At 50.2% G+C, this 26,743-nt stretch overlaps 1 protein-coding gene across 9 annotated transcripts in view; it reads left to right on the forward strand.

Moving 5' to 3' along the window:
• Window positions 1-26,743, forward strand: part of TNS3 (tensin 3) — a 222,886-nt gene that overhangs the window by 55,312 nt on the left and 140,831 nt on the right. For 5 of the 9 annotated variants that reach the window (XM_061414398.1, XM_061414399.1, XM_061414396.1 and 2 more), the window contains 2 exons: window positions 1,944-1,981; window positions 21,715-21,753. Coding sequence is in view for 5 of the 9 variants with exons in the window: in XM_061414396.1 (XP_061270380.1) it covers window positions 1,944-1,981; window positions 21,715-21,753 (77 nt within the window). In the remaining 4 variants the exon portion in view is untranslated. Of the gene's footprint in view, window positions 1-1,943; window positions 1,982-17,248; window positions 17,573-21,714; window positions 21,754-26,743 lie in introns of those variants that run through there. The other 4 variants (XM_061414397.1, XM_061414400.1, XM_061414392.1 and 1 more) reach the window with 2 other exon arrangements.

The following is a 26,743-nucleotide window of genomic DNA, read 5'->3' on the forward strand; positions in this document are numbered from 1 at the left end:
GCCGGGCAGTGCTGGCTCAGCGTCTCTTAGGAGGCTGCATCATCTGAAGGCTCTCCTGGGGCTGGAGGACCTGCTTCCCAGGTGGCTTCCCAGCTGGCTGCTGGCGGCAGACCTCAATTTCTTCCCATGGGCCTCTTCCCCAGGGCTGCCTCAGTGCCTCACACGTGGGCAGGGTTCCTCTCAGAGGGGAGGTCCAGGAGCCCAGAGCAGAAGTCACTCGCCACACCCTCCACCGTCCTGCCTTGTCACACGACCTGCTGTCACTGTGTGAGGGGACGCACGGGGACACGGGCTCCAGGAGGAGCCCTGAGGCCATCTCAGGGGCTGGCTGCCACAGGAGGCTGTGCCTGTGTCCTGGCTGCTGAGTGGTCCGGCCCGCCCCATTCAGTGTGTGCAGATAGAGCTTCCTCTGGAGCCGGGGAAGTCTTCACTGCATTTCCGCTAATTCTCATCTTCCCTAAAGGCCAGAGGGCCCCTCAACTGCCTTCGTCTCTATCTCTGTTCTTCCTGCTGGCCTCTGCCCCTGGCTGTCCTTCTGTCTAAGATTTTAATCTGGTGTGAAAGCCCCTTTATTCCAATGGCTAGCCTATCTTGATTAGAAAATCACTCATCACCTTTTCTGGCTGGACCCATTAGAAGATGTAGAATAAATATTTGTCTTTGTGAATAATTTCACAAACTTTGGATGCATAGAAAGAGCTCAAAAACTAGATCTTGCAAAGATAATACCCCTGGCTGTTCCCTGCTGGAGTTCCAGGGATCCCCAGCCACGGGCTCTTTTTCTTTATTAGTTTGCTTCACCCTCATTCAGTCCGAGGTGGGCTGTGAGTTAGGGCTTTCAGAAAACATAGAGGATGAAAAGTTTGGGCCCTGAAGTGCTGACCGCAATTTGGGACCTATCTCCTGACCTCAGGCATTGTTCTTCCAGGACCCCACACTTCTATACACTGATGCTGTGCTTTGCAGTTTCAAAGCAGGGTCCCTTGGATGATGGCATTTTGGCATCACCATAACCCTGGAAGAGGAAAGAGGCCTGGTTCCACCTAGGGCAGCCCAGCCAGGCTGGGCCAGAAAGCCCCCAGGTCCTGTGCCCCCAAGCCTAGATCCCTGTCCCCTATCCCACAATCACCCCCTGGGTTTATCGGATAGATGCCTGCTTGGAGCCCACAGGGGTGCCTGTACTGCACTTACTTGGTGCAGTTGCTTCATTCCGCACTGTCTCCCCGTCCTTCTGTCTCTGCATGGGAGCATCGGCAGACAGGCCCCAGTGCCCCGAGCTGCTTTGGTGGGGGGAGGCTTTCATGTCCTGTAGGCACAGCTGCAGACCACGGAGGGCGGGCCTGTGAAATCCGCATTGGTTCCGGCTCTCTCTGCATTGTTGGGGCCTCCGAACCAGCACATGCCTCTCTCAGTCCTCACAATGGCCTGGGTTGAAGGATCCCCTGCAGGAATTTAGATGTGGATTTGTTCTGACAGTCAGTTCTTAGGTCATCCGGAAGTGGAAGAAGCGTAGAAGGCAAATGTCCAATTTCTCACTAATTTAAAGGCGCCAGTTCTGAGTCTTCTGGGGCATTTTCAAGTTTCTCTCCTTTCTTCAGGGAGAAGCTGTAATTTCCAGGCAAACACTGATACTTTCTACTGCTCAGCTTTGCTGCCTTTCTCCTCCCAAGGTGCTGATCTGGTGGCCTGAACCCCTGGAAGAGCCAGTGTGTTCGTAACTCCTGTCCAGAGTTCCCTGCGCCATCTGGGCCACTGCTGACACTGCAGAGGTGGCTGGGTTCCTGGACACCATGTCCATCCACCCCATGCTCTGTTGAACTCAGTGTTGTGTCCTAAGTGAAAAACAACCTCCCTCTGTCTGGACTTTCTCAAGAATTTACAGATGGAAACGTAAAAAGTATGGAGAGACTGCTCAACACACCTTCTTTTTCCTTCTCTTGCAGCCTGCAAGTATTCCTGTCACAAGAAATGTGAAGCCAAGGTAAGTGTTACATCGCTCTCCCGTGGGGCTTCTGGAGCCGAATTGGCCTGTGTTGAATGATGTGTATGGGAGGAGACTGCATTGGATCGTAGCCACAGAAATGAAACTCTTTAAGAAATGGCTGCTAGATGCTTTCTGATAGGGTGTATAGTTTTCCTCTCAAGAAAAAACTGAGGAGCTATGAAATCCATGTTTTTAATTATAGAAAAATAACTCTTAAGAATTTGGTTTCAGAAAAGAATTTGGTAATTTTGTCCTGGCCATGTCACAACCCTTTCTCCACATCACATGATCCCTTCTTTCTAATCACATTGATGTGCTGCTGTTGTAGGGTAGGGAGGGGCTGGGTAGGGTCTGGGGCCCATGGCTGGCCTTGGGGATTTTTCTGGTTTCATTTTTGAATGTAGTTCATACATGGGATTTGGAGGACTTCCCAGGTGGTGCTAGTGGTAAAGAACCTGCCTGCCAATGCAGGAGACGTAAGAGATGTGGGTTCGATTCCTGGGTTGGGAAGATCCCTGGAGGAGAAACGGACAACCACTCCAGTATTCTTGCCTGGAGAGTTCCATGGTCAGAGGAGTCTGGTAGGCTGCAGTCCATGGGGTTGCAAAGAGTTGGACATGACTGAAGCGACTTAGCATGCACATACATGGATGGGTTGGGATTTTCAGGCAGTCATGGAAGTATGGAAACCCTGAATCAGGGAAGTTGTCCTATATTTGTGCATTCCCTGGAAGGGTTAAATTGCTGGGTGGCCCTACGAAACACTTGAGGTCTGGGGTGCTGGGTTGGGTGCAGAGATTTAATTAGTGGGGAATGAGGAGGCCTGGAGGAGAAGTCAATGGCAACCCACTCCAATACTCTTGCCTGGAAAATCACATGGATGGAGGAGCCTGGTAGGCTGCAGTCCATAGGGTCGCTAAGAGTTGGGCACAACTGAGCGACTTCACTTTCACTTTTCACTTTCATGCATTGGAGAAGGAAATGGCAACCCACTCCAGTATTCTTGCCTGGAGAATCCCAGGGACAGAGGAATCTAGTGGGCTGCCGTCTATGGGGTTGCACAGAGTCGGACGCGACCGAAGCGACTTAGCAGCAGCAGCAGCAGGAGGCCTGGAAATGGCATATGGAAGCTGCAGGCACCCCTAGATAAAGCCCTGGTTTTCCACGTGGGTCCCGGTGTCTGCATCTCTCATACATTCCAGGTATGATGTTACCTTCAGTGGGGCCAGGGCCCATGCATCGCCTCTCCTTTCTGGGACCTCCTCAGATGCCCTGCAGGTCGCCCTGTGGCTGGAGGTCCAGGGAGATGGGGTTTAGAGAGTCTTGAGATTTTGTCGCTGCTCTGGACCTCATGGGTCAACCTTTCCTGGTTGGGCTCTGAGTGGAAGGAATGTGTGCTGGAGGCCAGCTTTGTGGAACTGTGGGCTGACTTCACATGTGTGCTCTCCGTGTGAGGATCCTGGTTTCCTCCACTCTCCTCACCGTATACACAGGCATGCACATGCAGTCACACACAGTCCACACTCGCCCATGCCGCATACATGCACACACTTTACACACATGCATGCAGTTTACTCACACGGGCACATGCACACACATAAAGCTAGGAAAGTCACAGGTGGCTCTAGCCCTGCTTTTTTTCAATAAAGAGATTAAAAGAACGAACTTTCTTATTAAACTTTTTGTTATGGCGCATTTGGGACTCATGGGGAAGTGGCAAAGCTAGGATAGAGTGCAATACTGCTCTGTTATCCAGCCCCCAAGCTGGCTAACTACCCCCACAACCCCGCCCAAATCCCATTCTCTTCCGAGATGTCACATGATGTGTGCTTTAGTCGGTTCAAGATCAGGCCCCATGGTGGGGCTTTGAGGCACTTCTGCTGTCACTTCCGATCTCGCTGTGGAGAAGGCTTCCCCTTTCTGTCCAAGGCCAGGCGTTCTTGCTCACTCTTAGCACTGGGAGTGACTGATTTCTAACCTTGGTTATTTTAGGTCTGCTTCGCCACCCTCCATCGTGCTATGTACTTTCAACCCAAGGAACAATGTGTGTGTGTGTGTCAGAGCAGAGATTCCTGTAAGCAGTGGAGGTGTGGACGATGCCACCCTGGGGGTACATTTCAGATTTCCAAGAGGGTTTTCTCCCATTTACCTGGTGAGGGTTTGGACGGAACCCCAGCCCCTGAGAGTCCCAGTTACAGTGAGCTTTGTACTTCGGAGCTTGTTCCCCAGAGCCTCAGTTTCTTCATGTGTAAAATGAGCTTCGGGAGTTGGTGATGGATAAGGAAGCCTGGAGTGCAGCAGTTCCATTGGGTTGCAAAGAGTCGGACACGACTGAGCGACTGAACTGAATTGAAAATGGGTGAATAATACATCTACAATCCACTTGAATCAGCTTGCTTTTAGCTGTTAGTTAGGGTAATTATTTGAATTTTAAGGAAGTGGAATGAGTTATGTAAAATCCACATCACCACGTAGGGCAGACAGAGGAGAGAGCCATGCCCAGAACCCTATTTGTCCTGTGTTATCGTGCATGTGTGCACATGTGCACACACCAGCACGTGTGTGAGCATACATTGTGTATGTATGCCTGTGTGTACTTTCTCATGTGACACTCTGGCTGGCCACTCTTGACCCACTGTTGCAGACTGAGCCCCACTGCCCTTGGCACCGATTCTCCAAGGAGACCTGGTGCCGGCCACTTAGGGGATTGAATTCTTTGGTTCAAAGACTATTCCAAAAGCCTTAACTATCACTGATTATGGCATTTCTAGCCACAATAATTGGCAGTTTGCTCGGGATAGTTAAGCTTTTATTCTTATTAGATCATGGTGGAGGGGGAAATGTATCGTATTCATTTTTTTTTTTTTTTTTTTGGATAACGCAGCTTTGAATGGCAGGAGAGAATGCCACTGGCAATAACAAAGACTCTTCTTATTCCAGAACTATAATGGCGGTACTGCTGAGCAGATCATAAATTCTCAGCCGCCCCTGAAGATAAGCACAGTGTGGGGTGGGAGGTAGGCAGTTCAGTCTCCCAGGAGCTGAGCCACGGCTCCCCCACACGGCTGGGTCCTTAATCACTGCACATCTGTGCCTAACTGTGTGTGTCCAGATTTCTTTGAGAAAACTTAGGTGAAGCTCTGGTTGAAAGCACAGGCTTTGCTGTGATGACTGACTTGGGGATGGTGTGGTCTGTGGGTCTGTGTGCTGGGAACACTGGAGGGGAGGGCACAGCACGCATGTCATCGTGTGGTATGTTACTACGTGGTGAGTCTGCTGGCATCGTCATGCTGCTGTCCAGCAGAGACTCCCAGCCGGGCCCAGCATGTCCCCTTGGTAGAGTCGGAGATATGGAAGGAGAGAGCCACCCTGCAAAAAAGGGACTGAACCATGGACTGGGTGCTCAGGCAGGGGAATGGAGCCTTGAGCTAGGACCAGGGTCTCTTTCTTCTTGGCTGTTGGGCAGTATGTCCCCTCAGGCGAGGCCCTGCTGTCCAAGGGCACATGGAGGCAGAAACTTGGGCTTTTATCCTTCTCGTGTGCTGGAGCAAGTCCAGTTCCCTGGAGCCTCAGTTTCTTCATGTGTAAAATGGGTGAATAATACATCTACAATCCACTTGAATCAGCTTGCTTTTAGCTATTAATTATGGTAATTATTTAAATTCTAAGGAAGCAGAATGAGTTATGTATAATTACTGGGAAGTTTGGAATTCCAAATATCTTGCTCCCTGGGAGGCTGTGCTTGTTCATGGGTGCCACGAGAGCTGTTTGGGCATTGTATCTTGTTTTTTTCCTGGCCTCTGGCTGACTCATTGGTAAGAGAAAAAAGGAAGTAGGAGAAAAGAAATAAAGCTGTTTCAGGAAAGCAGACCATGGTGAGGAGACACTTGGGGGATGGGGTCACTAGGGGCACCCCCTAGACGTGGCAGAGATGGGGTTCCTTGAGCTTTGGTGAGTGGGTGTGAGCACTATACCTCCACTAGGTTTTTGCAAATGTAAGGCCCCATATAGGGGCTGAGCTGTGAGTTGGCAGAAAGGAAAGAGCGAGAATTTTTTCGTAAAAGTCCTGGTTGGTTGAGGACAGAGCCTGTGAGGGTCTGTGTGTTCATCACCCTAGGTCCTCGCATACACAGGCAGCTTAACGGTCTCATCTGAAACATGATGGGTGATTGTAATCCAGCAGGGTGGTTTTGGGTGACATGAGATCAATAACGAAGTACCTAACCAGTGACTGGCTCCTAATGGGTGCTCAGAAGGAATGAGAACCAGCTACGGTATTGTGGGATTGTCAGTGACGTGCTGAGCTGTGGCTTTTCTAACTTTGATTGTCACAGCCTCCCTCAGAGGTCATTGTGTCCTCATCCCAGCCTTACAGGTGACCCTGAGCCTTGAAAGAGTCACACTGCCCACCAGGAAACAAGACCTGAGAGCCATGTCCTACCTGCACACCCTGACCTGGCCTCTCACTGAATGTTTACACTTCCCTTCCCTCCTCCTCCCACTCCTTGCACTAAGGAAAGAGGTGGTTAATTTTTAAACTGCCCAATTCAACAAACGTTTCCTGATTTGCTGTCAGTCAGGCCCCGAGCTGGGTGCCTAGATGTAGCTCGCTGACCTCAGGTCCATTTTGGCCTGCCACACATCCAGGACCTACCAGGGGGCGGGGCCAGTCCAGGTAGAGGATTTCATTTATCCACCCTCAGTAGACAGGTGGGTGCCTGTGTTTTGATATTTGGCTTTTGATTTTTAAAAAACGGATAGTAAAATAATAAAATCGAGTGGTAAGTAGGAAGAATTTATATATCCCTCTTACCATCAACATCCACACAGCCCGGTATGGTGCTCGTGTTACAATGGATGTGCCAATATCAATGTAATATTACTAACTGAAGTCCATGGTTTATGTTAGGGTTCACTCTCGGTGGTGTTCATTCTGTGGACTTGAACAAACATGTAATGACATGTTTCCATCGTTACAGTATCATTAGAGTAGTTTCACTGCCCTGAAAATCCTCTGTACTCTACCTGCTCATCTCTCCTCCCCTAGAACCCCAGGAAACTGCCCATCTTTTTACAGTCTCCATAGTTTTACCTTTTCCAGAACATTATATATTTGGAAGTGTACTGTACATATGGCCTTCCCAGGTGGTGCTAAGAATGCAAGAGACACAGGTTCCGTCTCTGGGTCAGGAAGATCCCTTGGAGGAGGAAATGGCAACCCACTCCAGTATTCTTGCCTGGAAAATCCCGTGAACTGAGGAGCCTGGTGGGCTGCAGTCCATGCGGCCGCAGAGAGTCGGACATGACTGAGCAGCTAAGTGGCAGCGTACAGTATATAGCCTTTTCAGACTGGCTTCTTTCGCTTAGTCGTATATATTTAGGTTTTCTCCGTGTCTTTTTATGGTCTGATAGCTCATTTCTTTTTAGTGTTGAGTAACATTACATTGTCTGGATGTAGCGTGGTTTATTTATCTGTTCGCCCAGTGAAGGACATCTTTGTTGCTTCCCTGTCTTGTTTTTTGTTTTTTGCACATTGTCACTGGGATCAGAAGCACCAGCAAGCCCTAGTAAGTTCTGCTCTTCTTCTGGGCAATTTTGTTTCTTTTCCTGTAAGATCCCTTTCCTGTTAGACTGTCCTCACTGATCTTTTTTTGACTTATTATAATTAGTAGAAAAGTCACTTGACACATTTCATTTGCTAAAGGTGTGTTCATGGCTGTGGCTGTTGTCCCACTGGAAACTGTTACTCTAAGGCCAGAGTTTGGGGAACGGCCCCATGTGTGAATTCCTATTGGACGGTTCTGGATCTGCTCTTCTGTCAACAAGCCATATGCAGCTGTGCTGCTGTTGCTAGTCACTTCAGTCGTGTCCGACTCTTTGTGACTCCACGGACTGTAGCCTGCCAGGCTCCTCTGTCCATGGGATTCTCCAGGCAAGAACACTGGAGTGGGTTGCCATGCCCTCCTCCAGGGGATCTTCCTGACGCAAGGATCGAACCTGGGTCTCCTGCATTGCAGGCAGATTCTTTACCACTGAGCCACTAGGGACGCCCATGCAGCTGTGCTAGGAGAGTGCTATTTTATATAAGCACTCTCCTAGCTTATATATAAGCTTTATATATATATAAAATAGAAGCATGGCAGTTTCCTCCGTATGAAAAATTCATGTTTTTAAATCCCAAATAATCTGATTGTGGGGTCATGGAGCTCTCCTCCAGGGTGTAGAAAGTGGCCAGCAGGATGGAATCACTGTAAACTGGAGAAGCTCATCCCATGAACAACACTGCTATAGGAGGTTCTGGTGCCACCTTTTATTCTCACTTCTCTGTGTGTGGGCATTACCAGACCCTGCTGGGCACCGGACAGACTGGCAGACATTACACGAGAGGAAGCAGGCTGTTGAAGCTGGTGGTGGCACGTGGCCAGGTGATACGATCACGTGGCTATGTAGTTGACTGTCTCACTCCTTCACGACTGATTTGTTCTCTAGTGCAGCCTAAGTTTAAGCTGCTGCTGCTGCTAAGTCGCTTCAGTCGTGTCCGACTCTGTGCGACCCCATAGACGGCAGCCCACCATGCTCCCCCGTCCCTGGGATTCTCCAGGCAAGAACACTGGAGTGGGTTACCATTTCCTTCTCCAATGCATGAAAATGAAAAGTGAAAGTAAAGTCGCTCAGTCACATCCGACTCTTCTCGACCCCATGGACTGCAGCCTACGAGGCTCTTCCGTCCATGGGATTTTCCAGGCAAGAGTACTGGAGTGGAGTGCCATTGCCTTCTCCAAAGTTTAAGCTATAACGCTATATTTATGTAGAATTAACTAGTCCTTCCTCAGAAAAGCCCAGAAGGAAATTACAATCTTATTTTGAAATAGATTTATTTTACATAAATCATGTAATATACAAATATGCTCTTCTGCTTTCTCTAAATCATCACTTTTCATTCCACATGGCATAGTGATTAAGAAGGTGGCTTCCACACATACCTAATGTGAATCTGTACTCCCTGGCTGCACATTCAGCCTTTTGGCTAGTTACCTAATGGACTGGGGTCCTCTGGGGGTGGGGAGGGCAGCAGGAGGAAGCCTGGGCCGCTGTGGGTCCTAATGTACTTTGTTATTTAGCCTAGGACATTGGGGGCACCCTTGGAGCCTACTTTTGAACCACATCCTTCTCACTCCAGCATGGGAGCCAAACCCTTGGGTAGGGGATCCTCTGGGGTCAGTTGTCACAGATTCTTGGTTGGCAACCTCATCTGTGAGGGGAGGGGCGCCTGAGCCTGGGCATTGCTCAAGTTTCCCAGAATACCTTTTGGAATCCTGGGAGCATGTGTTTTGTGACTTCATTAGTGGCTTGGCTCCGTGCTTTAGGGGAGGACTTGATGTTTGGTGTATCCCAAGGTGGATCCTGGCACAGGAACGCTGTGCTGGTCGCCCCTGCCTGTAGTCGTGCCTCTTCCCCAGGACCTGACTCAGACCAGAAGGCAGTTGTAACAGGATTTTAGTTTTGTCAGTTTTAATTGATAACACGATAACTGGAATACGTGTAAAGTGTCTCAAGGTGACTTTTGAAGAGCCACAGTCATTTAAATGTGTATATTTGGGAAGGTTCGTTCAAAAACAGCCCTTCCCTCACCATCATCTTCAGCCAGCACAACTTATAGTCCTTTATAGAGAGACCACTTGGGTGAGGGCCCTGTGGCAAATTAGCCATTGCTCTGTGTCCCCCACATCTGTAGGATTTGGGGGAATGGGAGGAATGATAGCAGTAATGTTTTGAAATTTTGTTTTAGCAAATTGATCCCAGTTAATTATTGGAACTGCAGAGGGGAACTTACATAACGGACAATTAGATGCAGTCAAGCAAGCTTGCTTGCTGAGGCCAGAGACGGGAGAGGACAGGTGCCTTGCCTGCAAGGCATCAGGATGCTTGTGCAGTTGGGCTCTGCTGACAGAGCAAGGGCACCCAGGACTCCTCAGATCAAAGCAGACGTCCCCCTTTGTGAGGAGAGTAACCATGGAGCGTGTGCTCGTTCTGGGTCAGACAGCAGGGCGGGAGTCCGGCTGTGGAGTGTGCCTTGTGCAGCCTGGGAAAAGTCGTGGAGGAAGAGCTGTCCCGGGGCCAGGCTTCTGTGGGCACCTGTCACTCAAATGTAAACAAAAACAAGGAAAAGCACTCAGTGAATATTTCCCTCCTTTCTGGGTGTGACTGGATTCACTGGTTCATGAGATTCTGTAATAGATGATTCTGTATTGATATTTCCCTGTAACCTGCACTCCTTTTGGGAGAATAGAAGTAGAAAGTGGAAATTTCCACATGTAGCTGTCAGAAACATCTCCTAAAGCCATGAGACCCACAGGGGAAGGGGCCCTTGGACCTGGGGCTGGGTTCTGATAGCACATGGCAGCTCTGTGAGTGTGGGTGTCTCCTCCTACAAAAAGGAGTAAGGCAGTGTGCCCTAGATGCCCAGGTGTCCTCCGTGCATCCGTAGATGGTCCTCTTGGTGCCCTCCTGCCATGCCCATGCTGTCTGTTCAGGTCCTAGCCTGTGGTCTACGAAGAGGCAGGTTCCTGGGACTTGCTTGGTGGTTTTGGGGATGAGGTCCAACTCTGGCCAGTGAAACGAGCCTTCCAGTAGAGCAGGTTCAAGCCAGCTCTTGTTCTCCGAGATCCTCTCTCTGCTGCTTTTCTGTCTGTTGTGTCCTAAGCACTAGGTTCAGGCTGGGAGAGGTGACAGAACCCTGCATGACTTCATTGTCCCCTATCCCCTGTGGGTGGGCCTCAGGGATCTCTGCAGGTCCCATGCTCAGGGTGCTGGCTTTGGGCCTGTTCCCCCCATATCTGGACATCTTGTGCCTTGTGGCAGCTCCCCCACCCCCACCCCCACTGCAGGCCACCCCCTAGCATGTGTGTCTATGGACTGCACCTTGAGGCTGAGGGCCTCTGAGAACAGAGGGCCAGCACTGAGGTCACAACCCAAAATGTGGCTCATCCAGCCCTGGTGATGACCAGAGTGTGTCTGTGGGTGTTTCATGGGGGTCTGTGTTGGCATCTTCAGGCCTCTTGTCCAGAATTGCTTATAGTCGTACACAGAGAAGGACGTTTCTAATCAAGTTGCTGGTTTTACATTTGTGTAGCTACTTCTAGAGGATAGGTGTCATATTTTAAAAATCCATTTCTCCTTTTGTAGCAACAGGATAGAAATAATCAACTAAGCATTTGAGTCCCTGCCTTCACATTTTAATCTGTAAAATTAAACTCCAGTTGCACTCTGTGCTTTGTTTTTCCTCTAGGAAAGCTATTTATTTTGAGCCAGGATTCAGGAAGTGCCTGCCTCCCATCTCCCTTCAAGCACAGAAATAGCTCCTGGGATGCCCTCTGGTCACCTCTGGGTACAGCTGGCACCGTTCATTTTTGTGTGTTTCTAGGTGTTTTGACTCTGGCCTTCTCATGTGTCCTGTGTATCTCTGCACCTTTCAACTCCTTAGTCCCCCAGGAACTTCCAGAGGCAGCCGGCCTCCCTTCTGTCCTAGCAGAGCTGGGCACTGGGCTCTGGGCTGTCGGCTTCCCCTTCCCCTGCGTAGACCATCATTAGAATAAACTCATAAGAGCTTCTTTTTGGAGGATGGGAGGTAGACTGTGTGAGTGGCTCCCGCAGGCTATGAAGTCAGAGATTCTGTCCTTGTAGAGGTTTTCTTCTTTACTTTTAATAAGTGTTTTTTTGGGGAGTTTCCCGGCTGTAGGAGGCCCTCTGGAAGCTTAGTGGTGCCCAACAAGGGTCGAAGCCTATTCTGGCAGAGGAGGCTACTGGAAGGAATTTGTGAGCCTTTGGGGGAAGAACTGGCAGATAGGATTGGTGTCCTGGCCAGATGGGGACAGGATTGCTGACAGTTCTTAGGCTTTCCTTTTGGGATTCTGGGTGGAGAGTGACACCATTGGTAGGATTTTGCAAATGTGGATGGAGGTTTAGCTTCATCAGGGTGAACTCCTGTGGGTTTAGTGGGACATGTTTATGTGGACATTCAGAATGAGCTAGCTGGCCCTGTGCAGCCTAATGCTAAAGTTTTAAGTTTTTCTTCTGAGATTTGATGATAAATTATGATCTATTAAAATTTGTCATTTTTTTTCTCCCTTATCAGTCCTTCCCTGGATCAAAGGACAGTTGGCAAAAACCAGGTTATTCATTGTACTATTCTTAGATACTTTTGACAAAATATTTTTTGAGAAATTTCCTTGGTATTCCCCTTTTGTGGCATGTACCATTTCCGTCCTTAAAAACTGTTGCTTCTGTAGGTGCCTTTTCTTCCTTTCCTCTTTGTAACAAGAAGGAGAGTGTTACAAAGTCATGGGGGTGGTGTCATAGCATTTCTAAGCTCTTCTCATAAAAAAAGCAAAAGCACACACAGTATTTGTCCTGAATTTTTGGTGCAGCTCCTGACTCTGTTTCTCCTGGCTCCACCTAGCTTGTACAACAAAGTGTTGTTATTTAGGCTGTTCTGGTTGAGTTGTTTAAGCCTGAGGGAAGGGTTCTTTTTCCTGTGTTGCTGTCTGCAAAGACCTCCCAGCCTTGCAGGTGTCCTTGTAGAATGAGAGAGAAGGAAAGAGCTTGGTGCCTCTTGCAGGGGAGAGGGGAGGGGAGGGGAGGGAGGGGCTAAGTTGGGGAAGAAGGGAGGGAGAGGGACTTGCTGGGAGCGAAAGGGGAGGGGAGGGGCTTTTGGAAGGGGAGGGGCTTTCTGGCAGAGAGGGGAGGGGCTTGCTGGGGGACGGGGAGAGGCTTAGTGGGAAGAGAGGGAAGGAGAAGTCTTGGTGAACAGGGGGTCAGGGAGATGCCCTCCTTTTCCTCCACCTTGAATGTGATGACAGAGGCAGTCTTGCTGCTGCAGCTGCATCCTGAGGAAATGCCGTCTGACCATTGCTGTGGGATGTCTGTGTCGGGAGAGACAGAATCCTCCCAGCCCGACAGGATGGTCCTCTTGGAGGGACGGGAGTTTCCATCACAATCTGATAGTGTGTATCTTGACAGCCTTTCCTGATATCTCTAAGTTCACATCCCTCTTGTAAGGTGATAGTATCCATTTCATAGTCGAGGAAGACTGAGTTCAGATAGCAGGGGGCCACCTGAGTCCCTCAGGCCAATTGGGAGAGAGCAGGGGCCATTCTAGGAACTGAATGTCAGTCTCTGAAGCAGAGTCCTAAGTTTTTTCTGTTCTTCCATAGCTGACTCTGTGGCACTTGAAACTAAGATATATATTTTAAAATAAACTTTTGTGTAGCACTGAAGCATGCATTCAGAAAGGTCACTGATCATAAATGTCCAGCTTGATGTGTTTTGATGGTGGGTGCATCTGTGTGGTCACATCACAGGTGGGGAGTTGGTGTGTGCTCGGCGCTTTGCAGTCCTTCTTGCCACTGGGGCCCTCCACTTGCTTGCACTCAGCTTGAGTTCGCTGGCCTTTGCACCTGAAGCAGTGGACTCCCAGAGTACACACTCTCCCCCCATCTTCCTCATTCTACCGCTGACATCTGAGCCCCCCTCTGTCACCTTGCGGTGCACCCAGTGTTTTTAAAGTGCCTTGCCGTTGGGTCACAGTGTGGGGAGGGGGGTGTTCTCCCATGCGTGGGCTTCTTGCAAGAAATTATGGGAAAAGTAAAAATAGTTTTTAGAAGACTTATCTAAGAGAAACTATAGTGAAATGATCCCAGTGATTTTCCTTCTCTCGTCCACCACCACCCCCCCTACCCCTGCCTGCATCCAGGGGCTGTAGGGGGACAGGCGGGACCAATAAGGCTTAATTGCATTTGTAGGGCGGTGTGTTCTCATGCGGATTAGACGGGCTAAATTGGGCTTTAACTCTCAGTGGGAGAACAGTTTCCTGAGGAATGTGAACCTAATTAGGGATTCCAGGGTCACGCCTGATAAAGTTAAGGAAAAGTGCTTGAAGGAGGCATGTAAGTTAATAAAGCCTTGAAGATTGGCATTTTGGGAGCCATCCCTTTGCATGGAGTCTATAATTCTTTGGAGGTTTATGTTGGACCCCTCACTGGAGTTCCCCAGAGGAGCATTTTTACAGACCACCTTCCCAAATCTGCCTGGATGACGTTGTGAGAATGGCCTTCATTCCCCATTGGCCCCCTCAGGCCTTTGATGGTGGATGCTACGGACTGAATGTGGCCCCAAAGGCATAGGTAGTTACCTCAACCCCCAGGACTTTAGAATGTGAATGGACTTGGAAATGGGGTCTTTTAAGAGGTTTTGTTGTTTTCCTTCAGTCCCTCAGTCCTGTCTGACTCTTTGTGACCCCATAGACTGGAGTACACCATGCTTCCCTGTCCTTCACTGTCTCCTGGAGTTTGCTCAAACTCATGTCCATTAAGTTGATCATGCCATCCAACCATCTCATCCTCTGTCCCTTCTCATGCCCTCAGTTTTCCCCAGCATTAGGGTCTTTTCCAATGAGTCGGCTCTTCACATCAGGTGGCCAAAGTATCGGAGCTTCAGTTCCAGCATCAGTCCTTCCAATGAATATTCAGGACTGATCCCCTTTAGGATTGACTGGTTTGCTCTCCTTGCTGTCCAAGGGACTCTCAAGAGTCTTCTCCAGCACCCCAGTTCAAAAGCATCAGTTCTTTAATGCTCTGCCTTCTTTATAGTTCAACTCTCACATCCGTACATGACTACTGGAAAAACCATAGCTTTGACTAGATGGACGTTGGTCAGCAAAGTAATTGTCTCTGCTTTTTAATATGCTGTCTAGGTTTAAAGAGGTGGTGAAGGTATAATGGGATCCTATGGGTGGCCCTGTCCTTATACAACTGTTGTCCTTACAAGGGGAAATCACACAGAGGGAAGACAAGGAGAGGAGCGAAAGTAGCTTCTGCGTGCCAGTGAGAGATGGCTCAGGATATATCGGCCCTGCTGGCACGTCGGTCTCTGACCCCCAGTCTCTGGGACTGTGATGACACATTTCTGTTGTGGTATATTCAGGCTGTGGTATTAGTTATGGCATCCTGAGCCCACTAAGACAGCAGACATGCTCCCTCTCAGACTGTGAGCTCTAGGGGAGGGCAGCTTTCCTCTTTTCATCATTCTACCCCCTAGTTATAATAAATGGTAGTAATGGAAATAGAGATAATTGGACTTTTATCTTTTCTCAGTCATCTGTAATGGGCACAGGAACCATCTTGCTACTTTATCGATCAGTAACATGAAATGAAAGAAGTAGAAGCTGTGCAGTCATACAAAATAAAGATGATAATGAAGTTTCTGCCCCTCCTCCCACGGGACTGCTGCCCTGTGCAGAGACAAGGGAGGTGTCACCCCCTCCCCATTACTGTGAAGTCCCCTCAGCCAGTGATCCACTGTTACTGTAAAGTCTCCTTGGCCAGTGTATCCACTGTTACTGTAAGGTCGCCTTGGCCGGTGCATCCATATCCGTTTCTCCAGCTCCTGGTCTGGAGTGCAAGGGGGAGAAGGTGGCCTGTGACTTAACAGGCTGACGTGGAAAAGAAATTGCTTCAATCTTGATCTCATTGTGAATTTCCTTTGCAAAATCTTTATCTTCGCAAAGATAAAACAGGTAAACTTTACTCCAGATTTTGCACAGCCTGGGTTGGAATTCAAAGGACTGTGCTAAAGTAATTTTATTTAACGATGCAATGTGTGCCTAGAGTGAGGCCTTTGTACTTGGTGTAGCTCAGCAGACTGGCTTCAATCCCGCCTGCAAGCCAATCGGTTCACCCTGTTCGCTCGTCTTGCACTTCTGTGTTGGAGAATGGGTCTATCTCTGCACAAGTGTTCAGTTTCTGAATGCATTTTGGTCATTGTTGGCTGCTGCTGTTGAACTGATCTGTGTTTCCAAGATCTTGGCGCAGGTTGGATCTGCTCAGGTCGGCTTGATGCCAACCTGGAGGGATTCGTCTGTGGGCAGAATTATCTGGGAAACAAGTGGGAATAAATGGCAGGAGGAGAGACCAGGCTGGAGACTTTGGTGGTGGCATCTGGAAACATGGTATGTGCCACATGCTCTAGGGCACATGTGTTTGTGAGCTTCTGGGGAGCTCGCTCACGGGACTCAGCACAGTTGGGATTCTCGATGGTTCTGGAGGCTGCACTCTTCTCCATGCACACAGTGATGTACAGAGCATCAGTGATGCTTTTGGAGAAGCTGGTGAGAAAAATGTCACTCTTTCTGTGGCTTTGTCCAAAGTAAAATGTAAGAAGAAACAATGACAACAGAGCTGAACTCATTGTTTCATGGTACCCCTGAGGAGGAAAACATGTAGGAAGGAAATCTCTGTGAGGTACATGGAGACCTGAAGTGTGGTCTCTCTCCAGGATTCATCTCCAGACATGAGCAGAGGTGCCTGTGGACTGTCAGAGGTGGCCTTATGCCTCCAGAGAAAGTGCCTTGCCGCAGACCTGGGCTCGGCCCTGGGGTGTCCACTGAGTACCATGGTTCTTCAGGGTGGTGAAGTGCTGGGCTGGGCTTTTGTAGTGTGTACACAATTGCACACACACACACTCAGACACATAGTCGCATAGGAACACACACACAATGCTCACCCACATTCTCATCCTTACACACTCATTCACAGACACTCTTGTGTTCTCACACTCACTTCTTTACACCCTCGCTCTCACACACGCCGCACACTCTTACAGCCCTCCTCTACCCTCCCTCACCCTCGTGTACTCACCTGCACTCCCACTTCCTGCTGCACAGTCACTTTGGGTGCAAGGGCCCCGCGTCCCGCCTCTGTCCCGCTCGCCTGCCCGCCCACTGGCTTTGGGACAGGGTGCTGATACCAGCAGGCAGCCGGCGCCACGTCGGCAGGTGTGCCCGGTGCAGCCCTGTTTGTTTGTGGTTGCCCTTGGTAACAGTGACCCAGCCTCACACAGAGCAGCGACAGGCCATAAGGTCCGGTCTCTGGGGCTTCCTTAGTCACTAGTGGGCGCTGGCTCAGCCTGTCCCTCCCACATCATGTGTCACCTGCACTCCCAGGCTCCTCCTGGTGAGAAAGGGGAACTGTTTCTATTAGGAGAGGAATGTGGAGTTTGGCCCCCGTGGCCACCAAACTAGAAGATTGTGCCTGTGTGGCCCGGCCTCCTTGGGACTCAGTGCTCCGGGTACCGACAGGACGCTCACCAGCTGCCGGGGTTGTGCGGGCCAGTGAGGGCTGAGGAGGACCTGCAGGTGCCCCGGCCCTGCTGTGATTGAGCCACCGGCACCCCCGTGAGGTTGCCCTGCTGGAGGTGACGCAACCCTGTTTTCATCTGCTTCCACTGGTTCAGACCACTTCACACAGCAGGCGAGGGGCTCAGTGAGGGGGGCGCTGCCCAGTCCCTCTGAACGTGGGGGCCATGCACTCCGGGAGCTGTGGGCCTGCTCAGTTTTCAGCTCCTTCTGTGAGCTGGAACTGGCCCTGCAGAGGCCAAACGCTAAGGCAGCACCGGCTCCTTCCTACTGAGGAGGGCCAAGGCCACCTGCAAATGACCGAGCACCTTGGCATTTCCTGTTGTCAAATGAAAATAGCAGAAGACCTCAATGGCATGGTGAGGCCTGTGGTCAGAGGAGATGGAGAGAGAAAGCAGGTAAGCCTGTCCCACCATCACCGACCCGACCTGAACCCAGGACGGCCGCCCTCGGCACGGTTCCCTGGTGTCTTCATCCTGAAGGGGGAGGCAGGCAGAGCCTGCAGCCATGGGGGCTCCAGTGCTGGATGTGGCCCCTCAGAGAAGCCCTGGTTTCTGTCTCTGGTCAGCCTGTAGGCTGCTCGTGTCCCTGAGGCGGAGCAGGGCGGTCCATGTGAGAAGATGCTGTGTCCTCACCGTTGATTGCTTCATGGTTCTGCCAGACTGTGGTCAGCTGCGTCCCTCTTTCTTATTCTAAGGAAATGTATGAGATTTCCATGTGGTTCGCATCCTGGGATTTGGTTTGAGCCACACTGAAGGGACATGTGTCAGTGTGTCCAATTGATGAAGGTCTTTACTACAGTAGATGTTTGTAGTTCTTGATGTAAACATTAGTTTTCTCTGTATGTAAAGGTTGCCTTCCTCCCAGACCATCCTCTTTTCTCTCAGTTGGTACTTCTTGTGCATTTTTGTTTGCAAATTCATTCTGACTCCAGGTCCTTCTGCAGACATGTGTGGTCTGCATTTCACAGCAGTGTGTGTTAAAACAGACAGTAGAGCTGGTAATCGATCCCTGGACCAGAGGCTCTTTTCTGGCGGGAATACAGAGCTGTTGCTTGACATTTGCTCCCCTAAACTGAGGGGTTTGCTCCCCTGAAGTGGGGATCCCCACGCTCACTTTCTAATGAAGAATAGAGTTTATGCAGTTTGTGTTAGTTGGTGTCTCCTCCCTGAGGACTTGTCTTTTTAAACTCTTGTTTTCTGTGAAGGACAGTGAGTGCTTGACAAGAGAAGGTACTTAGTATAAATAAGATGGGGGTGTTGATTGCATAGCTCCTAAGTGATGTCAGCCTTCAGTGGGGCTTATTGTGATGGCCCCGGGAAGTGGGATTTGGGGAGCCCCTCTGCATGGAGCCCTCTTTGGTTTTCTGGAAGACATCCTGGGTCCAGGCCAGGTGGTGGGTGTCACTGCATTTCACGTGGCTGTAGGGGATGTGGGAGATGCAGGACATGCTTGACTTCTGGATAGTCCTCCTCGTGACTGCTGTTTTTAAAACTCGAACTTCTGATATTACACAGGGCTTTTGCTTTTGTTTTCTTAACAAACACATCTTCTAGATAATTACTGGACTTTATTTTTCAGGCCAGTATTAGACTTAAAGAAAAATTAGACAAGTAGTATAGAGAGTTAACCTGTGCCCACTTCTCTCCCTAATTTCCCCTATGATTAATACCTTGCATTAGTGTGGTACACTCGTTATATTTGATGAGACAGTACTGATACATTATTAACTCTAGTGGCTTCCCTGGTGGCTCAGATGGTAACGACTCTGCCTGCAATGTGGGAGACCTGGATTTGATCCCTGTGTCAGAAAGATTCCTTGGAGAAGGGAATGGCAACCCACTCCAGTATTTTTGCTTTGATAATTCTATGGACAGAGGAATCTGGCAGGCTACAGTTCATGGGGTCACAAGAGTCAGACACGACTGAGCAACTAACACCATTACCCATAGTTTATAATTTACATGGTGTTATATACATCCTAGGATTTGAACAAATGTTAATGACATGTATGTGCGGCTTCCCAGGTGGTGATGAAAAACCTGCCTGCCAGTGCAGGAGATAGATGTGGGTTTGATCCCTGGGTTTGGAAGATCCCCTGGAGGAGGGCATGGCAACCCACTTCAGTATGCCTGCCTAGAGAATCCCATGGACAGAGGATCCTGGCAGGCTACAGTCCATGGGGTTGCAAAGAGTCGGACATGACTGAAGCAATGTAGCGCGCATGCCACATAATGATATTTATTCACCACTACAGTAGCACAAAGAACAGTTTTCCTGCCCTAAAGCTCCACCTTCGCATCTGTCCCCTAGTCCCTGGCATCCACTGATCTTTTTACTGTCCCCATAGTTTGCTTTTGCCAGAATGTCACAAAGTTGGAATCATATGGTATGCAGCCTTTCAGATTGGCTTCTTTCATTTAGTAAATAAGTATTTAAGGTTCTTGCATATCTTTTCATGGCTTGACAGCTCATTTCATCAGCTGAATTGGTATTCCACTGCATGAAATATGGGTAGTGCTTTGTCAAAGGCAGGAGCTCTGATTGCTTGCACATTTCTCACCAGTGTGCTAAGCATTTAGTGAAGGACCAGGGCACGAGCCTGCACCAAGTGAGATCTGTACACAGGATAAAATGAATCACCGTGTTCCATGACCACGCGGCTCCTTGTCTGACCGCCAGCACATCTATCCTATAAGCATCTGTGCGTGTGTTCCCAAACGTTGTTCGGGCTTCCCTGGGATTCTCAGTGTGGAGTGAAGCAACCCTCAGCTCAGTGATTCTGTACTGGGAGGGGGGCTGCTAAGTGTATGGGGAGAGGGGCTGCCAGGTAGAGAGGAAGAAGAGGGGGTGCCAGGAGAGAGGACCCCTGTCCCAGACGAGAGCATGAGTCAGAACCCTGGTGGAGTAATGATGTGTCCCAGACAAGTGAATGACTGTGTATCATGTTCCTTGAGGAACTTTGTAAGATAAGCAAGAGAACTATAAATAGTTGCCATGGCAAGAACCAAGGGTGCACTGCTGCCCACTCCAGCCCACAAGGACAATTAGTCAGATCCCTGGAATTTCTGCTGCCATTACACATTTTTAGAAAACTCTTTGAGGATTGAGCCACGAGGGGTCTGGGGGGAAGAAAGTCAGGAGGAGCTGAGTCCGGCTTGCAGGTGCTAGAATCCTGGCCGTTCAGAACTGCAGGAAGCAAGTCTGATTTCTCACTTGCTGACAGTCCCTTCTGCTCAGGGAGGGCTCCGTGTTCCTGAGAGGAGAAGCTGCCCTGTGTCAGCCCCTGTTCTGAGCACCACAAGCTCTTACTGCCTCCAGTTCTCTGAGGAGGAAACCAAAGCCCAGAGTGGTTGGAGCCCAAGGTCCCATGGCCAGGAAGTGGTGGAGCAGAAGACCCCACCCCCCACAGACAGACTTGAGAGCTGGGGTATTTATCCCACTGGGTCTGTCGTCATGGGTGCCCGTAGCTGTGTTTCTTCTGACCTCTTTGCAACTGTGGCCTCATCACATTGGTCTGTGTGTCTTTCTTAACGTGCTCACATCTGCGGGGGCCTGGATGGAGTCAGAGGGACTCCTTTCCCACTGTCTCATGTAGTAAACTCCAGCCTAGAGTGAAATGTCCACATTTAGACTCTGATTTTAGTTCCACCTGTGGAAATAGTTCTAGAAAAGGCATTCTGTTTTATAGAGTATGCAGGCTCTGAGTGTGTTTGTGAGATGCTGGGGCAGCTGGAAGACCCCCAGGCAGACCTCCCTCCCCTCCCTCTGCTGGCCCTGCTCCCTGTGCTCCCAGGTGAGAAATGCTTTGCACTAGCTCAGAAGTTCCTGGCCTGGGAGTCCCCTGCTGCTGCTGCTAAGTCGCTTCAGTCATGTCCGACTCTGTGCGACCCCAGAGACAGCAGCCCACCAGGCTCCGCGGTCCCTGGGATTCTCCAGGCAAGAACACTGGAGTGGGTTGCTATTTTCTTCTCCAGTGCATGAAAGTGAAAAGTGAAAGTGAAGTCACTCAGTCATGTCCGACTCCTAGCGACCCCATGGACTGCAGCCTACCAGGCTCCTCTGTCCATGGGATTCTCCAGGCAAGAGTACTGGAGTGGGGTGCCATTGCCTTCTCCATTGGAGTCCCCTGCTGCTGCTGCTAAGTCGCTTCAGTCGTGTCCGACTCTGTGCGACCCCATAGACGGCAGCCCACCAGGCTTCCCTGTCCCTGGGATTCTCCAGGCAAGAATACTGGAGTGGGTTGCCATTTAGGCCTTCCAAATTAAACATGAAGGTCCTGTATTTATAAGCAGTGGGCATTTCTCTTGAGGAGAGAGGTCCATGGTTTTAATGACATTCTCTGAAAAGGATAAGGACTTTATGAAAGTGAACAAAAATCTGGACTCTGTAAACTCTAAGTTTTTCTTGTCTTGAGATCCTGAAGCTGTGACCGTGAATATGGTCAGAGGTGCTTTCAGGCTTGGGAGCCTCACCTGATTGTGATGCCGAGTTTCTTCTTGAGAGCACCCACCGTTTATCATGTTTCTTCTCCCTTTAGGTGGTGAGTCCCCACTGTGTGCAGGTCCACCTGGAACAGGTAAGTCATTGGCATTTCCTTGAGACTCTTCCTGCCGTGCCGTCTTTGTGGAGTCTTCTGCCAGGATCCTGTCCCTCTGAACTGTGGCTTTTGTTCACAGAGCTCTCTGTGGACCGTGGACCACCTTGCACTAGCTGTTTGCATACTTGCCTAAAGATGGGTGAAGCATGTATTCCTTTGTAAGAACTACCTTTCTGATTAGTTACTTACTTCAGGAACTCATTTCCCTGAGCCCAAGTTTCCCCTGCTGTAACACAGAGATGCTGCTTGTGCATTTTCTTAGTGATAAGGTTGTGGGCAGAGCACTTGTGTCTCGGGTGTCTGCACAGAGAGCACAATGTGTTGGCTTTGGAACAGGAAGCTCTGACCATCTTTCTATCAGATTGGAGGTAAACAGTGATAACACTTTCACTTTGGCAAATCTTTATCCTTGTCTGCTTTCTAAATGGAAATGTTCTTGAATGTCACTGTGCCTCTGGGTGTTTTCTTTTGCCGCCTCCCACCTCCTTACTGTCCCCCCCCCCACCCCGCCCCGTGCCCCTCGTTGTGAGGCAGGGGTGGGGGGTGGGGGCGGGGAAGGTCAGCCTTTTGTTAATAACTTAGTAGCCGCTTATAGGACTCCTGGCTCAGTGCACTTCCAGGACAACCCTCTTCTCTTACTGCAAATTGTGAGTGTGCGCCTTTCCCAGCCTCACCTGTGAGGAGGGGAAATGGGTGTTCCCTGGTGCCTCCTCCAGGGCACCATGGAGTCTGGACATGGCACCATGCCCTCAATCCCAGTTTTGCCATATACAGATTCCAAAGTCCTGCTGTGGGTTTTGCCCACCTTCCTGCTTCCGGGGCCTCTGTTGGCTTAGAGCCCAGTGGCTTCTAGAGCCAGAGCTGGTTTTTCCCTAGAGCAGCAGTAGACACCCTCCAAAGGGCTCAGCCCTGTGTTCTGCATGTGTCTTTCTCTCCTAAAACTCAGGAAGTGCTGTGTCCCTCCAGGGACACAGCTGGAGAAATAAATAAATGGTAGGAAAGAGGTAGGCAGGCCAGCCTGGCCTGTGCACTCCATCTGCCCGTGCTGGGCTGCTGCTGCTGCTGCTGCGGCTAAGTCGCTTCAGTCGTGTCTGACTCTGTGTGACCCCATAGACGGTAGCCCACCAGGCTCCGCCGTCCCTGGGCTTCTCCAGGCAAGAACACTGGAGTGGGTTGCCATTTCCTTCTCCAATGCATGAAAGTGAAAAGTGAAAATGAAGTCGCTCAGTCGTGTCCGACCCTCAGCAACCCCATGGACTGCAGCCTTCCAGGCTCCTCCGTCCATGGGATTTTCCATGGGCAGGGTGGTGTAAATGCACCAGCTTTGTCTGGTGGAGATTTAGTGAAGGGCTTTCAGGTACACGGTGTCGCTTCTCAGGGCAGAAAGCACAAAAGCAACTTTTTCTCTCCTGGCCCTGCATCAGTCAAGATCCTTTTAGCGCCATGACTTGGCATTTTGGATTGGCAAGGATGGACCTCCAGATTACAGCAACCGTCCCCATGTCACCTTGGGAACCAGAGGGCTGTGTGGGTCCTCACCAGGCCACTGAGACCCTGGTTCTGTTTTTCCCTTTCTTATAGTGATTGAGTACCTGCTCTGTCTTAGACATGTTTGCCCAGAGGTCACCTTGGCTCACCCACCTAAGACATGAAGAACCTGAGAAAAGTTAAATAGCTTTCCAAAGCCACAGACATTGAGAGGCCTTCACCTCTGATCTTGGCTTCTTTTGCTGGCACCTGACAGTGAGAGGTGAGACAGGTTCATTGGCATAAACAGAGTTTAAAATCAAGGATAACTGTGCAGGGAAAAACTCATATTCTGTCAGTGGAGCTCAAGAGGAAATTAGTGGTAATTTAGTGCCACTGGGGTTCAGACCCAGCTTGGTATTTCATTCTCAGAACATCTCTATCTGATGGACATTGTGGGTGAGTACCTTCCCCAAGGTGGCATTGCTCACCTGTGGGAAAATGGTCAGCAGAAATGTGGATCTCAGGTGCCCAGTGGCCCCGCCATCCCACCTCTTTCCCAGTGCTGCTTAAACTTACGCAGGGTCCCCCTATCCTTCCAGCTTCCTCCTCTTGGGTTATCAGTGGTTGTGGGGACTCATCATCAGCCTTTTAGGTTTGGGAGAGGGAGCTGTGTCCTTATTCACCTGAAGCTATGATGGTAGTCAGCTCTAGGGTGTGAGTGCCCCTTCCCACCCATCTGTGCCCGGCCCTCTGACCACTTTTGTGCCTGGGACCCTTCACCTGGCAATCACCTGCTATGCATATGTCACCTGAGAGCAGGGAGTCCTTCTGGGCAGAGGAGGAATAGCTCCATCTCAGCTCTCTTTAACTCTGAGCCATCAGGTCTGCCTGAGTTCCTGGGGCCACAGCAGCCTGGGGCATGTTTCCTTGAACACACTTGGGCATAATTCACTGTCCTCACTAGAGAGGAGAGGTCGGTGATGGGCTGTACCAGCAGGATGTGACAGCCTCCCATGACTGCTGCAGGGGGCCCTGCACTTGAAGTTATGCTGTGTGAGAGTCTTTGCCAGACTAGGCACCTCTGTGACTGCCTGGGGTGTTTGGAACAGGGATTCAGGGATCCTTCATGTGTTTGTTGCACTCTGAACCCTTGGCTGTTTGCGTTGATGCTCATTTTTCTAGGTTTTTTTTTTTTTTTTTCTGGTTGTAGATCTTCAGTTTATTGTGATGGTTTAAAAGGTAGGTGTGAAGTTTGGCTAAAAATGGCAGGCAGTGGGGCTGAGAAAAAGATCTGGGAGGCAAACCTCCTTTTGTAAATGTTAACGTAGCTGATGAAACCATGCAGACAGGCTCCAAGTTTCTTGGAAGCCAGTGTAAAAAGGAAACCACGTTATCGGCACGTGCCTTATCAGCAAGGAGGGGAAAAGGCAAGTCAGTGGAGAAAGTGCCATGTGGAAAATTGTTCAGGGTGTTGACTGTGTGTGAGACAGGTGCCGAACCCCGCTGCCCAGAAATGCTCCCCCTTCGTCCCAGATCCAGATGAATTACTGTTTTAGAGGAATATCAGATACGAGCTTTGAAGTGCATCTTGCTAAATCCTTAGGCACTCTGTGGCTGTGGCGGTAGGCACGGCGTGTAGAATAGAAAAGGATAACGGCACTTCACTGTGTATTTGGGTCACACTTGTGGACTTCTGTGGCATGTGTTCTGCTGGGTTGTGCAGTGGACACGTCACTGTTTCTCTAGGTGACCATGATCATTAGTGATGGGAGAGGTAGCCAGGCTCTTCAAAACTGAGTCACTTGTGTGCTCTAGCTGTTTCTGTAGATCTACATGCACGTTCACAGGCACGTCCAGCACAGAGTATAGCAGTGATTCCAAGCGTGGGCTGGAGTCAGCTCAGGGTCCCCCCCAGGCTGTGACAATAGAGAGCTGCGTGACCTTGAACTGAGCCCTCCTACTTCTGGGATCTGCTTTCCTCTTCCATAAAGTGGGGATGCTACTACCTTCCTCGCGGGTCATTGTAAGGATGATGGGATGAAGTAATGTATGAAGATTCTTAGCACCGGCTCTGGTATAAGGAGAGTACACAGTGAGTGGGGAAATCCTTATTTGTTGTTCCGTGAAGTCAGGAGGGCGATCGAGGTCTCAGTTCCCGCCGCCTTTGCTGTTTGTGTTTTGTCTTTGATCCTTGTTCTCTTGCCATCCGCCGGGGAGAACCAGTTTGATCGGTTTCATCGAGTGTTCCCTCTGCTGCGGAGGGTGAAGGCACCTTGACAGGCTCTTCTGAGACCTTGATTCTTGTCATCTCTCATTTAGAGACTTAGAGGAACTCAGGAAGCCCATGGAAAAGAGCCTGTGGTCAGGATGCAGGTGGCGTGAGAGCCTCCAGATGGTGGCAGGCGGATTGATTACAGGATCTTTTCACGACACAAGCCTCATGGAGCTCTGAACTTGGCCTGACAGCTTCTTACTGACGCGCGAGGCAGTGGTGTTTGTTTTTCCATGTTATCTTTGCCCTTCCAGTGCTGCCCAAGGGGGTGCATTCATATCAGTGCACCAACGGAAACTCATTCCTGGGTGCAGCTGTAGCTTTCGCGGGGACCCTGGGAGTCCATGTGTGTGAACCACCCACACAGCCACACCCACGGGAAGCACACATGGGCCTCTGTCCAGGCTGGAGAGGCCCCGGAGGAGCCAGTCCTGCGGAAGCCCCTCGCTGCTTGGTGTCTGAGTGCATTCTCTTCAGAGCAGCTGCCGTCCTTGAAAGAGGCCGTGCCCCCGCCTCCCCGGGCCACGTGCGGGTGGAGGGCGGCAGTGTCAGGCCCAGCGGAGGGCGCAGGTGCAGGCCTTCACCTGGCGGCTGGCACGCACACAGCCCATTGTTTTGCTCAGCCATTGTGGTTTCTCCAACTGGAGGAGAGGTTGTATAAGAATAGCTTCTGAAATTTGAGCCAGCTGTTTACTGAACTCGGGCAGCTTTATTTCTCCTTGTTTAATTAAAGTGAAGACAATGGGTAGTTTCTGCCAAAGGTGACATTAGGAGTCACATTACACTGTCTCAGGCTACAGTTTCCAACCTGCCTTCTGACAGCTACACCTTTGTATTTGTGTGTATGTGCGTGCATGCTTAGTCGCTCAGTCGTGTCCGACTCTTTGCGACCCTCTGGACTGTAGCCTGCCAGGATCCTCTGTCCGTGGGATTCTCCAGGCAAGAATATGGGAGTGGGTTGCCGTTTCCTCCTCCAGGGGATCTTCCTGTCCCAGGGATTGAACTCGTGTCTCCCACATCTCCTGCACTGGCAGGCTGATTCTTTACCATCTGAGCCACCAGGGAGCCCCTTGTTTAATAAAGTTGGCTTAAACTCACAAAGTCAGAGGACGTGGTCATGAAATGACGTTGACAGGACGGCTCCTTGACTGTTGAGGACACAGGCCCGTGAGCATGTGCTGTCATCGTCACAGTTCCCACGATTGACCTGAGACAGGTTCTCTCAAA

This window comes from Bos javanicus, chromosome 4 (assembly GCF_032452875.1).
Source record: "Bos javanicus breed banteng chromosome 4, ARS-OSU_banteng_1.0, whole genome shotgun sequence".
In the NCBI taxonomy this organism is placed as follows: Eukaryota; Metazoa; Chordata; class Mammalia; order Artiodactyla; family Bovidae; genus Bos; species Bos javanicus.